Raw genomic sequence first — 13860 nt, forward strand, 5'->3', positions numbered from 1 at the left:
ATATTTAGTATCATGATGGGCATTAATCTCCCACAATGCAATGCAAAAAGGAAATGGAGTACTCACAACTGGGAATAATGTAAATAGTGTCTTTAACGATGAGCTCCAGAAAGATATTTGGTAAATATTAGACAATTTGCAGTTTAGTTAACGGTGTCATTCCAAAGTCGAAGTTTGACACCTGACGTTGACGCTGGAAAATTCATCCACAAAATAAAACCCTTTTCACAAAGGAAATTCAAGAGCACTCACAAGGCTCACCTCAGCTTTCTAGCAGGCGATGTTCTTGTTTTTGACCCTTCCATGACCTTGATTGAGACAAATCTGTTTGATCAATCTATGTGTAAACTTTCCCAAACATGTCCTTTTTAACTGCACGTTTGGAAAGTCCGTTTCATAACCCAATAAACTAGAGTGAGTCAGTTTTCTTAGAGTGCAACTGGAGATGTCATATTAGTCTCTTAATCTTCTCCATAAAGACCAGGATGGAAAACAATGATTGTCTTTGGAAGTCACACCCAGGTTGCCTTTGAGTATATTTCCAATTTGGAAAATTTCTTTCCTAAATTCAGTAATCAGTGGTCAACTGATGATGTCTTATGAGTCGGCACTCTGACAATGCAGTGATAATTTTCCAAGACCAGTATTTTCCATTCAGGTGGTTCTTATCACATGAAACTGTTTCCTGCTGCACTGTGGCGCTCCCTGCTGACACAATCATTTCCTGTAATCTGTTTGATAACTAGCTTGAAGCTTCCAAGTAAACCCTGACACATAACAAAAGTTTTGAATTGTTTAAAAGCCCAGAGCACAGAGCAAGGAAACACAAAATGTATATTAAATCACATTTTACATTTATTATCTCTTTAATAAATTGCTACAAACATACATTTTAGCTGTCATTTAGGACATTATGCTTCAAAAGGCATAACGTCATTGATTACAGAGATTTACATTCTCACCTGACTGGTTTATTATGTTATCCAGGAGTCCGTTAGACTAACTTACTGTCATCTGACGTTTCATCATCTCCTGAGAGGGAGACTAACAGAAATCTGACAGGTTGAACGTGCACACCTGCTCTGAACAAATAATCATCCGCAGGTAAACTTGAAGGTGGTGGAGGAGGTCACTTTTCTCTCCACGTATTGAATTATTTAATATTTACCTTGCTCTATTCATTTATCATCAGACTTGTAGGACCAATCAGCAGATTTTAGGAGCTAATAGTTGTTTTTCCTTCCTAGCAACATGGCTGAACTCATCACCTAAACAGATATAGCACAGGCTGACTGACACATATAGACAAATCATTTTGTCTTATGATGGGTAGATGAATGAGCTGTCAGTTGCAGGAGGATAAATGATCTTTTCATAATCTCTATATGCAGCTAACCCAACCTGTGTGGCACTGAGGTGGGGCAAATCAGAGCTTAAGTAGTATTTCAAATAGGGGTAATGAAGTAATGCTCTGAAGGGCATTTTTACTGTGACTATAGTTACCTGGGTGACGTCAGTTGTCTGTAATCGAAGTAAAGGGTTGATATAAGTAGTGTATCAGGTGCTGCTTATGTCCACCTCTCCCTGCTCTACTCATCTCACGTGACCAGCTGAATCAGGTGTGCTCACGAGCTCTCGTTTGGCCGAACACACCTGATTTGAGTCGCTAATCAGGAGCGGGAAGAGTCAGAGTCGAGAGGAGCAGAATTTGGACCCCGTGGGAAATTTATAAGCATCCCAGATTGCTTGGCTTTGGATAACAGTTCTGTAATTTCCACAGAGGAGACTCTAAAATCAATTCAACTTTTCAAGAGTAACACACATACAAAGTGTAAACCAGAAAGGAACGAGTGGAAAAACTCAGATGTCATTACAAAACAACATAATTTACCATTGATGAGAAAAATACAAAGTGATTGTGGCCATTACAGCGTTAGATGCTATGAGTAATTTAAAATGTAAACCATGATGTAATACAAATGCTGTCAAGGACAGAATCATGACTAGCAAATTGATCTTACTTTTATCTGACTTAAAAACAGGAGAAACATCGCTGGAATGAAGCCCTACATATAAAGGGAAGGAGGGCGATGCAGAGGGATTCTCACATTCGCTAAAGAACAGCTACACCTTGTGGATAAAAATGGAACTACATCAGGAAATTGCGATTAAGACACTGCATTAAATGCTCCATACATTTTTAAGCGTGCGTGTCCTATTTTTTGTCACACACCTCTGACTTCATTTTTAATTTGGTATTACTCAATGCCACTGGCTGTTCTAATACGACATTTTAATCATCCTTTTCTCACTCTTTGATTATCATATTTTTAAAAGTTGTAATATCTCAATATGCTGCAGTATGCTGCAGATTTCCTCCACAATGACAAGAAAAATGGTTAAATAAAAAACACTGATTAGCACAAAAAAATCCGTCCAACAAATCCCTCTACCACCTGGATTGAGTTATGGAAAAAACTTCTTTTGACGCACAGCCAAGGTGCAGACCGAAGCTGGAAACAAGAACAGACGTAAGCCACTCACCACTGCTGATAGAAAAGGGGAAATCATCCTAAAATCTGTTACATCAACATGATGAACCGACAATGTTTCAGTGTCATCTTGTTTAAAAAAAAAAAACAGTTGTGACCGATCCTTCACCTCTTTTTCACAGTCTTAGCGAGATTCTCATTTCTTCAGGTAAATAAAACCACCTTACCGGGTTAAATAAGACTCCAATTCCCAAGATGCAGTGGTCCTAGAGTTAACCACAGGCTCTGCTGTGACTACAAACTCAGTGCGAGTCTCGTCTTCTTCCACCAGTACAGTAATCCATAAAGGCTCTGTTCACAGAGGGAACACAGGCACTCCCTGTCCTGCTTTGTCATGGACATTTCTCCGATGAATCCTCACCATCACAGAGTGAAAAGTCTGGATTTGGAGGAGAAAAGTGTCTCACAGAAAGGAAGGAGGGACGACTAGTCCAGGGCTTTAATCACTCTTATGTTTTAATCCCTCTTCCTCTTCATTTCCCCTCCTTGTTCTCCTGATGCTTGGTTGGTTATTTCTGCAGCTCCTGTGGGGTGCTGAAGGTCTCATACACGTTGGCAGCAAACTCCTTCACCTGGTCGTTCATCAGCAAGTCCTGAGAGAGACGGACACAAAGTTAGAGACACTGACAGAGAAGTCTGTTCTAATGAAATACAGTTTAAAAATGGACAAAATGTGATCTTCATCAAACTCTGTCTGGTCAAAGAATAAGTAAAGAAGATAACGATCTGACGAGATGTTCGATGCCAGCTTTTGGTACCTGGCAGTTGCTACCAAACAAGTATAGAGGTTTGAGGCAGTCAGTGTTAATAAACAGCCCATAAGCGCAGATGGAAAAGATATCTGTTTTTCAAACACTTAAATTAAAACACTCTTTAAAATGAAACTGGTATTTTGTCATTTCTTTTACAAACATTAAACTGATCCCCAATTACTGTCAGATTGTACATTGATAACAAATTCACAGTTATAGTTTGATGAGAGCTGCGTATATTGATCATCGTGGAACATCTGTTTGATTATCACTTAACAAACATTAAAGAAAAAGACAAACAAAAGGCAAACAGCGTGTGGACTTTGTTTTGTAATTGAGCCAATCTGTGTGGTCAAACACACCACACAAGTGCAGCCTGTTTGTGTCAGCAGTTGGGATATGTTTATCTAAATGTTGGTGTCAGACTGATTAGTTGATCATTCACAAAAAGTGTACTTGGCTTTAAAATATGTTTGGCTGAGTGTCGACTAAAGCCTGGGTTCACCTGGACAAAGTGGCTGGGAGTCTCGCTGCAGATGGTGTTGATCTGACCGTTGATGATGGGGATGATCTTCGCCAGCGGCAGACTGACTGCAGACAGACTGGACGGACAGAAACAAAGCAACAATCAATTACACTATTGGTGGTTCTTCTGACCGAACAAAAAACATTATTTTCAGTCAAACAGCTGACCTGTCAGGTGCAGAGCTGAGGGCGGAGTCAAAGGGCGGCGGGCGGAAGAACTCGGCCAGGTTGTCAAGAAGACGAGAGAAACCTCGGTTGAAACTGGCATTGAGGACAGTGGTGAAGTCCGGACTGGAGACACAAACACACACATCAGTCACAAAACACACACTGCTACAGTCAGGCGTACAAACAAAAACACAGGTGTGGTGTTTACCTGTCCAACATGTCTCTTGTCTCATTTAACAATCTAATGGTCACAAGATCGCTTTCTGTCAACCCACATGCCTGCACAGAGGAGAAGAGAATGTGATAAGCACCCAGATGCTTATCTGTTATTACTGCTGCGTATCATACTCATCATACTGAGTGTAGCTACCTGGTCAGCGAGCGCATTCTCATCATCAGCCAGCATGTACCAGGACATCGGCCGATTAGAGCCAGCCTCCACCTCCGCTCTGATCCAGCTCAGCTGCTGCTCCAGCTCCAGCACGGACAGGCTCTGCTTCAGAGAGATGCTGGAAATAAATGATTTTAAGTCACTTATTAAGCACAAATGATGACGTTTTCTGATTCAGACCACAGAAACATCATTGTAAAATGATCTAATGAGCATTATTCATGATGAACCAAAAACATAATGTGCAAATTATCAGTCATAGATTCTCACCCTCCCAGTGAGTTCTGTACAGCTTTCTTCACTACTGTCATCAACTCTGTCAAACCTGGAGACAGACAGACAGACAGACAGACAGACAAATGTTAAGACTGTGCTGACAGACTGACAAAAACAAGGATGAACATGGTTGAACAATATTGTGCTCTTATGAGATTTTGATGTGGGTGCAAATGTTCATCCTACCGTCTCCCAGTAGATGTTGGATACTGGACAGGTACTGCTGCTGGACATCTGGGGGAGCCAGAGGAGTCTGACAGAAAAAAAAAGAACATAGGTAAATCAACCTAAAATAATTTCCCCTGGCTTTGTTGTGTGGTAATGGTTGTTTTCAGATTTTCCTTTCTGGTATGTTGTTCTTCTAAAATCACAGCACTGCCAACAAATCTCAGTGAGATTTTCTGTGTCAAATATTCTACGTTAAGCCCAACTCTAAACAACTCTTTCAGAGTTGTGGTTTACAGTTCCATCAGGACACTAAGCACCAGGTAACTACTTTCAAAAGTTGTATGTAACAAGCTTTCATGTGGAGGGAATGACCCAATTATAAAACAGTCTGAAACTGCGGATTTTAGTGTGAGACTCAACTAACAAACTGGAATAATCTGTTGCTCTGACTAGAGCACCATCGACTGGTTCCAGCAGCAGAACTCTGATGTCAAATATTTGCATAAACAAAAAAATGTCAGCAGTTTCTACTGGTAACTAATAATGCAAATTTCAGAAACAGTGCTGTGAAAGAAGCTTGTGAATATTGTGTTCCTCACCGTTGTGTTCTTGCCCACGGAGTTGTCCAGGTACAGGTAACCTCCTATGATGTTCAGCTGGACTCTCAGCAGAACTACCAACATGCAGGTGCTGTACACTGCTACAATGGTGCGGGTGAAACCTGAACAAGAAAATACGTTTCAGACATTAAGAACCAAATACCGGATGTTGAACCCCCCCCCGCCCCCCCCAAAAAATAAGTTGACAATTCTTAGGTTTTTGATAGGGATGTCCCGATCACATTTTTTTTTGCATCTGATCCGATACTGAGTCCTTTATTTTGAAACCGAGTCCGATCCGATACTTTGCAAAGCAGTAAGAAAGAAAAAAAAATGCATCCAAGTTGTCCCATAAGGTTTGTTTTTTATTTAAATAGTATCCAAAAAGCTTACGGTGGTTCAGCAGCACAAAATGTAAACAAATTCTTCTTGTCTTCAACAAACAAAATAGGCCTATATCTTTATACATTGGAAAGCGGAGGCAACAATGAACAACATAGATGAAAAACCTGGCCATTTTTGCTGTTTTGATTCCTCCGACCTTTTATTACCGATACCGATTTTGTAAAAATAATATGATTTGAGCCGATACCCAATCTGACGATCGGATATCCCTAGTTTTTGAGCATCAAAGTATTTTATGGGATTATTTACAAGTAATTTATTAGAACTGTGCGACATTAAAGAGTGTGTAGGATGGTTTAGTGATGACTAATGTGAAGAACAGAACTTACTGATGATCTTTAAGTCTTCCCAGATTTCCAGTTTATTGGCTGGTCTGTGAGACGATGTGAAAAAAGAAAAAGCAACATCATAATTTTGTTTTTTACATCATCAAGACTGCAACTCACATATAAGAATGTGTAGAACTGTGTATGTAGGTGGATTAGGAATTGTTTGATGTCCTAAAAGGCAGATCTACTTACTTGGCCTTGAGCATTGCAGTGAGGCTTTCTGAATTCAGCTGATTGATGATGGCTTCTCTCAGTGGAGGCAGCATGGACAGCACTGCAACACACATACAGCACAGTGAAGTACAAAACATGTATGTGTTGCATAAGACAAACTCTTAATTTTCCATTTCTGAGAAAAAAAAGGAAAAAAAAGCATTTCTAAGGGATTATTATTCAGGAAGACGTGTGACATCATCACCGGTCATGTTGCAGGTCCTCTGGTTGCTTTCAAAGTGGAACTGTCGTCTGGCCTGAGCAATGTACTCTGTAGCCTCCCTTTCCTGGATGTCCCTGATCTTCTTCTGGGCATATTTACCCAGGAAGTACACTCCTGGGGATCAGCAACAAATAAGAAGGGAAATTACTGTCAACCAACATCAGGCATACTTCATGAGGAGTCTGAACTGTTTGTAGGGTCACCAGCAATTTGCCCTGGCTAAAGCATAGACGTATATTTTGAAACAGATGCTGCCAACAGTATAGGGGATACTGGGGATGGTTGTAACACTTCTCCAACCAGAAACAAGCTAAAAATCACCTGACTCACTGTGCACATGCTTGGTTTCGTCCTTATTGTTCATGTGAGGAAGTGACATTTATCAAACTGAAATCATGTTTATTACATGTCTTTGTAGACATCTTTCACGCAAGTTGTAAGTGCTAATATTTTAGCTGTTAGCTGTGAGGTAAGCTAGTTCATGGTTACAAGGGTCTGGGTTAGCTTCAAGAAGTGAAAAAAAGTAACAACCTAGCCTAAGCAAAATTTTAGATAGGATACTTGGCTCACACACATCAATTATGTCCAAAACGTAGTTAAGTAGTTTGATGAAAAACCTTAAATATCAACAGTTTCTGTCATAATCCTTATTTCATAATGTTACATTTCACCCACAGCCTGTGTTACAACTAACCCGAACTATGGGTGAATTGCAACAGCTCACTCCTTGTGTGTGAAACCATACCATGCATTTTGTGTTTGTGTTACAGAGATAACAGCTACGCGATTTAATAGCACACACGTGTAACTAGCTTGTATCACATTTTGAACACACTGGCTTAAAACAGCTCCAAGATACAGACAGGAATGTTGAAACTGTCACAACCATCCCCGGTCTCCCCTATAGTTTTTAACTGCATATTTAAATTTGATCAATGTCATGCAAGGAAAAAGCAGTTCTTACATGTTTCTCTTTTTTTGTTTAGCCATGAAACCCAAGCAAATGCTTCCACTTTATAAATAAATGGCAAAACTTTTGATGAATTGTCATGTGTTTCACAGTTAAAGCTAGAAATCATTCCCCTTGCAACACCTTATTGTTATATAACAAAACTACAAAGTATAATGGTCCCTAAATGCATCAGGTGCAGGTACTTAATTAACTGTCACCAAGTTATTACAATATAATTAGACAGTCTTATAAGACAACCTGATTAACCAACCTGCAGTTACTACAAGGCCAAATGAGATTGATTGCAGGTACTTACTGGTCATCAAGGAGCTTAGCATTAAGTTAACATGCTAACATGTAGCATCCATGAGAGCTGTTCCCATGAATGTAACGTCACACCAAACTTCATTATATTTTCTGGCAATTTAAGGATGTCTCATTCATTTACAAATACAACTAATGAAATACGCTCATTGAAATAATTTACACGCGGTGTGCAACTTTTGTCGTCTGGTCGTACCGTAATTATTCTCCATTAAAGTAACGTTACACCTGGCTGGTTGTTTGGGAACAGCACCTTCATGTTGGCAATGATGCTGCTTGATAGAGAATAATATATATGCCGAACTGCAAATACACACTGCTCGATTCTTAAAAGCTTTTGTAACATGTTTTTAAAAGCATGAAGTCAACCTGTAAGTAATAAAATGTAATATATGAGGCTTTTTCAGTGCAGCCAGGCGTGTTGCTGAAGTTACTAGCTAGCTCTGAAGCTAACATGAACACCAGTTACCTCCAACTAAAGCTCCGGTGAAAATAAATTTCCTTTTGTGGCGTTTAACAAAATTCCAGACAGATGAAAACATCCTCGGAGACTGAGAGGTTCACAAACTACAACTCCAAGAACACTTTGTACTTTTAGCTCTGCGCTAAAACTAGTTTACGGACATTTTTTCTGAGGACTTCGGATAGTTAGCAACTCTCTGCTAACATGCTAACTGTCAAACGTGCCAAAGTATGCCGGTCAAGGTAGGCGGAGTAAACAATATGACTTCTGGTTTTTGATTTCAAAATAAAAGATGAGATGAGTGTTTAGTGTGTCACAACTATTACATGTGATAAAACCGAAGACAGACTGCTGTTTATAAAGGGAATCACCAGATATTTGTGTTATATAGTTATGAGATTATAATAACAGACTTTTGTTGTCATAATCTAACCATAACTGAACAAGCACAACAGCAAGAAAAGAGAATATGAGTAGACAGGTCCCACATCAAAGCCTCCCACTTTTCTTTTTGGACCCATCCTTATATTAATATTTGACATTATAAAAAAAAAAATCTGATAGCCATTTATTTATTTGGACATTCTTTTCTTTTTTTAAACATTTTTGATAAGGACAATTTAAATTTTGTTGTTCAAAAATTGTGACTTGCAACCTATCAGTGCTCACTGGTGGACAAAGTAATGTCATAGGAACACTTTTTTTAAATGCCTCAATTTTGGCACGCAGTGTGAATAAAAACAGAATGCTTTGGGAATCTTTTTCAACCTATATCCACTTGAATAGAGTACAGAGACAAGCTATTTAATGTTCAAACTGATACATTTTATTGTGCTCATTCTGAAATTGATGCCTGCAACACGCTCCAAAAATGTTGGGACAGGGCCAACAAAAGACTGAAATGTGCAAAGTATCATATTGTGTATGAAAAGGGCATCCTTTAAATTCCATTCACAAGCAAGAAATATCACTTTGTGAAAAGCTGTTTGGGCAAACAGTTCAACAGTGTAGGAACAACCTTTCTCAATGCACAGTTGAGAAGAATTAAGAGATTTCACCATCTACAGTCCATAATATCATCAAAAGATCTAGAGAATCCAGATAAATATCTGCATGTAAGGGTGAAGGCCGAGAACCAACACTGAATGCCTGTGACCTTTGACCCCTCAGGCTGCACTGCATTAAAAGCCAACATGACTGTATCAAGGATATGACTACATGGACTCAGGAACACTTTGAAACCACTGTTGGTAAACACAGTTCATCACTGCATCTACAAATTCAAGTTAAGACTCGACCATGCAAAGTGAAAGCCATATATCAACAACATCCAGAAACACCGCCCACTCCTCTGAGCCTAGGCTCGTCTGAGATAGACTGACACAAAGTGGAAAAGTGTGCTGTGGTCTGAAGAGTCCACATTTTCCATTTTCCAATTGTTTTTGGAAATCATGAATGTTGTGTCCTCTGGGATAAAGAGAAAGAGGACCATCACACAGCGTCTGTGAGTGTATGGAAGTGTGTTAGTGCCCATGGCATCATGGGTAACAGCACATCTGTGAAGGCATCATGAAAGCTGAAAGGAGCATACAGGTTTTGGTGCAACATATGCTGCCATCCAGATGACTTCTTCTTCAGTGACATCACTGCTTATTCCAGCAAGACAGTTCACAGTCACATTCTGCACATGTTACAACAGCATGGCTTCTGAGTGAAAGAGTGGGGGTACTAGACTGGCCTACCTGCAGACCAGACCTGTCTCCTATTGAAAATGTGTGGTGCATTAAGCGCAAAATACAAAAACAGAGACCCTGGACTGTTGAGCAGCCAAAGTTGTATATCAAGCAAGAATGGGAAAGAATTTCACTTCAAAACCTTAACAATTAGTGTCCTCAGTTCCCAAACACTGACTGAATGTTATTATTATTTATTTTTATTTTTATTTTTTTTAAAAGGTGATGTGATATAGTTGGTAAGGTAATGCATGCATTTTGACAACATCTTTTTAACCCCATTTGCACAAAAATAAACTACAATGAGTTTATCATAGAATAACCAAATTGGTGACGTACATTTCTCAGGCTAATCAAAAGAGAATTTCAAGGTGTAGAAAAACATTGTAAAACATAATGGAATGTAAAGGACATTAGGGGATGTTAATATTACACATAGTTTTTGAGGCCGTTGTTTTACATCCTTTTAATGGCAGGAGCGCAATAACTTACTTTACTTTGGGTAAAGCTATGTATTTTCAAGGATTCAAGGTTTTATTATAGTCATTATACAAAACAGGATTTCACAATGAAATGTAATCAGCTTGAGTAGACCAAAGCCTGAAACCTGGATGAGTTAACATGCCTGAAAAAAAAATACACTAACAGAAGATAAGCTTTTATTTTCTATGAAAAATCCCTTCATTTCCGGTTTACATCTAGCTAACAGCAGTCATCTTGACGCACGAAAGCGTCAGCATGAACGTGGGGATCCGCGGTGCTGTGAGGAGCTCGATTGGTCATGTCTGGAACTGGTCCGTCCAATATTATCGTCCCCCTTACTGGTGTGGGTGAGTGGCGTGGAGACTATAGCGGACGAAATTGTAACTAAAAACGAAGAAATAAGCTACAAACCCTCATCATATGCGAATAGTATGACGTTTGTTAAGTTAAGCTAAATATCCACAGTTGCCATGGGAACAGAGGAGGGCGGTAAAGCGGAGAGTTTTAACCCGAGTGATGAGGAAATTGAGAAGTGGATGTCCAGCGCTTTTGACATGGTGAGTCAGAAATGACTGTTATTCCGTTCACATCTCAGCCAAGTTACTTTAACTAACTCGTCATCTGAGTTTTGTTTTATGATTATTTTTATGATATGCCGTTTTTGAATAATTGCCAAAATTCACGTTATGAATTATTTTTAATGACAGAAATGCCTTACCACTTAAAAAGTGCTTAGCTACTTATTAATTATAGCTGTGTGTTTTTCAGGAGTGCTGCTGTATGTTTTCACTATCGATTGTGTTATAATATTGAATCTCTAGCTTTCCTTAAATTCAGCAAGTCTTGAAATGAGTCCCAAATATGTTCAGAAATTATCATTTTACATGACTGACAATAAATATGTTAGAAAATGTGCCAAACATTTGCCAGTTCAAGCTTTATCATTATTATTAGTAGCAGTAGTAGTAGTAGTAGTAGAAGTATTAAAGAGTTACAGTGCAAAAATAATGTATGAATAAACAAAAAAAGGACAAACAATACATTTTAGAAGCAAAAAAATAAACAAGGAAATATAAACAATAGATAAAAAAAATGATAATGAAACTAATAGGTAGTCAGAGCCCTAATCTACATAAAGATGTGTGCTTTATGCCTCCACGAGTTTCTTCTGTGTGGTTTCTTTCTTCTCAATACTACCTGAAAGTCTGTGTGTAGTTGCTGTGTGTTGACCTGGTGTAAATGTGTTGCTGCAGGCCAAAGATGCTCTGGAGAATGGAGAGGTGCCAGTTGGATGTCTGATGGTCTACAACGATGAAGTCGTGGGCAAGGGAAGGAATGAAGTCAACGAGACCAAAAATGTAGGAAAAATGAAGAATGTGCTGCCTTTGACTGAACAAACTCTGACTTTTGTCCTATTTTTATGGCTGAGAAAACTTGACAATTAGCCCCACGTAGAAATCTATAAGTTTACTTAACATAGCATGAAATTAAATTTCTGTTGTTTGTTGGTTTTCTCATCACGTCAGTCATGTATGAGCTTGTGCAGTCTCCAAACCACCACAGTAACTTCATATTCGGGCAAACAATTTGGGGCAAGTCAATTTTATTAATATACACAGCACATTTAGTTACATGTAAACTTAATGAGCTTTACATTAAAGGGCACAGGGAGGGTATTGAATGTCTTGCATTGTTTACGTGATCACTAAATGGGATTTAAAGTTCCACTAATCAATATTCATAAACAGACAGTTTATAGAGCAAATACGCTTTAAATCTTGTGTGTGTGTGTGTGTGTTAGGCCACTCGTCACGCTGAGATGGTGGCCCTAGACCAGCTCCTGGACTGGTGTCACCACAGCAACCTGGATGTGAGCAGCGTGTGCGAGCGAACAGCCCTGTACGTCACCGTGGAGCCGTGCATCATGTGTGCTGCAGCCCTGCGCCTGCTCAGTATCCTTCTACCTACCTCTGTGTGTGTGTGTGTGTGTGTGTGTGTGTGTGTGTGAGATCATAGATGACAGTTGTTGTTTCTTTACCATCTGTCAGATATCCCGTTTGTTGTGTACGGCTGCAGGAACGAGCGGTTCGGAGGCTGCGGCTCAGTCCTGGACGTTTCCTCTGCAGACTTACCTCAGACTGGGACCACGTTCAAGGTCTGTGCTTTTCCCTGATGTCTTTTTATGTTCGTCCACCTGCCATGTTTTATGCGTGCGTGTCTTTTCCTTGTAAAGTACACTGTGCTCATGTGTCGATGTTGAGTGGAGGCCGTTACAGCAGCAGATTAATGCCCATAATTTTGGAACAACTTGTTTAGTTGTCATACACGGGTGTCCACATACTTTTGGCCGTATAGTGTGTATGATTGTGTATCTTGTGTGTGTGTGTGTGTGTATGTTCAGTGTGTTTCAGGTCACAGAGCAGAAGAAGCTGTAGAGATGCTGAAGACTTTCTACAAACAGGAGAATCCAAACGGTGATTAAAAACTGTTTCCTCTTCTTCTGTTCTTCCTTTTCTCTCTTTCTCCTTTCTTCTCCCCTCTTTCACCTCCTCATTTCTCCTCATCTTATATTTTCTCTTCCTCCATTTTCTCATTTTTGTATCCCCTTTGTGATCTATTCTCTCATCTTCTCATCACTTTCTCCTTTAATTACACCTCTCCTTTTATCTTTTCTACTCCTCCATCATCCTTTCACCTATTGTCTTTTCTTTACTTTTACTCTTTACTCACGCTTCCCTTTCTTTTATAACTTTTCCTTACTGTAATTTGTTTTCTTTCTTTTTCTTTGGCATTATTATATTTTCTCAATTTTCTTTTCCTTTCTCTAACAGTTTCATACTTTCTGTCTGTTTCAGCCCCGAAACCAAAAACAAGGAAGGACTGACTGAGTTTCCCGGACAAATCAGTTGCAGATTCAGCTTTCATGTTGCTTGTTTTTACGTTTTTTATTTTTGTAATTTAATAAATGACATTTTAAAGACATTTCTGGGTGTTGCATGCAGACTTCTTTGATCATTAGTTGCTTTACAATCAGTCTACCAGCAAGGGGAGCAGTAGAACAACTAACTTCACCTTAAGGGAAAGTGTTGAACATCTACACAAGATAAATGAAACTCACTTTATAGTGATAAACCTCCAAAATATCAGCTTTTCATGAACTACAACTCTGTCTTTTTGTGAAATCTTAACCACTAACAGATAAGCTTGTGATACTGCAACAACAAAAACAAAACAAACAAACAAAAGTGAAGATTATCAACATTAGAAAGTCCAAATATTCAGCAAAGAGAAAGCAAAATTTAAT

At 39.1% G+C, this 13860-nt stretch overlaps 2 protein-coding genes across 2 annotated transcripts; one reads left to right on the forward strand and one right to left on the reverse strand.

The window, feature by feature from the left end:
• Positions 1 to 847: 847 nt before the first annotated feature.
• On the reverse strand, positions 848 to 8559 carry pex3 (peroxisomal biogenesis factor 3). The gene is made up of 12 exons (XM_033649368.2): positions 8347 to 8559; positions 6584 to 6715; positions 6358 to 6439; positions 6166 to 6209; positions 5432 to 5553; positions 4851 to 4917; positions 4659 to 4713; positions 4368 to 4506; positions 4206 to 4276; positions 3998 to 4120; positions 3810 to 3906; positions 848 to 3145 (listed from the first exon to the last, which is right to left on the reverse strand). Exons 1-12 carry the CDS (start codon positions 8417 to 8419, stop codon positions 3062 to 3064), a joined length of 1089 nt encoding a protein of 362 aa, XP_033505259.1. The 5' UTR covers positions 8420 to 8559; the 3' UTR covers positions 848 to 3061.
• Positions 8560 to 10880: 2321 nt separating this feature from the next.
• Positions 10881 to 13538, forward strand: adat2 (adenosine deaminase tRNA specific 2). The gene is made up of 6 exons (XM_033649114.2): positions 10881 to 11113; positions 11810 to 11914; positions 12358 to 12508; positions 12605 to 12711; positions 12958 to 13030; positions 13412 to 13538. The coding sequence occupies exons 1-6, from the start codon at positions 11027 to 11029 to the stop codon at positions 13438 to 13440; spliced, it is 552 nt and encodes a 183-aa protein (XP_033505005.1). The 5' UTR covers positions 10881 to 11026; the 3' UTR covers positions 13441 to 13538.
• The last annotated feature ends 322 nt before the right edge of the window (positions 13539 to 13860 follow it).

The sequence above is a fragment of the Epinephelus lanceolatus genome, chromosome 13 (genome assembly GCF_041903045.1).
Source record: "Epinephelus lanceolatus isolate andai-2023 chromosome 13, ASM4190304v1, whole genome shotgun sequence".
Lineage (NCBI taxonomy): Eukaryota > Metazoa > Chordata > Actinopteri > Perciformes > Serranidae > Epinephelus > Epinephelus lanceolatus.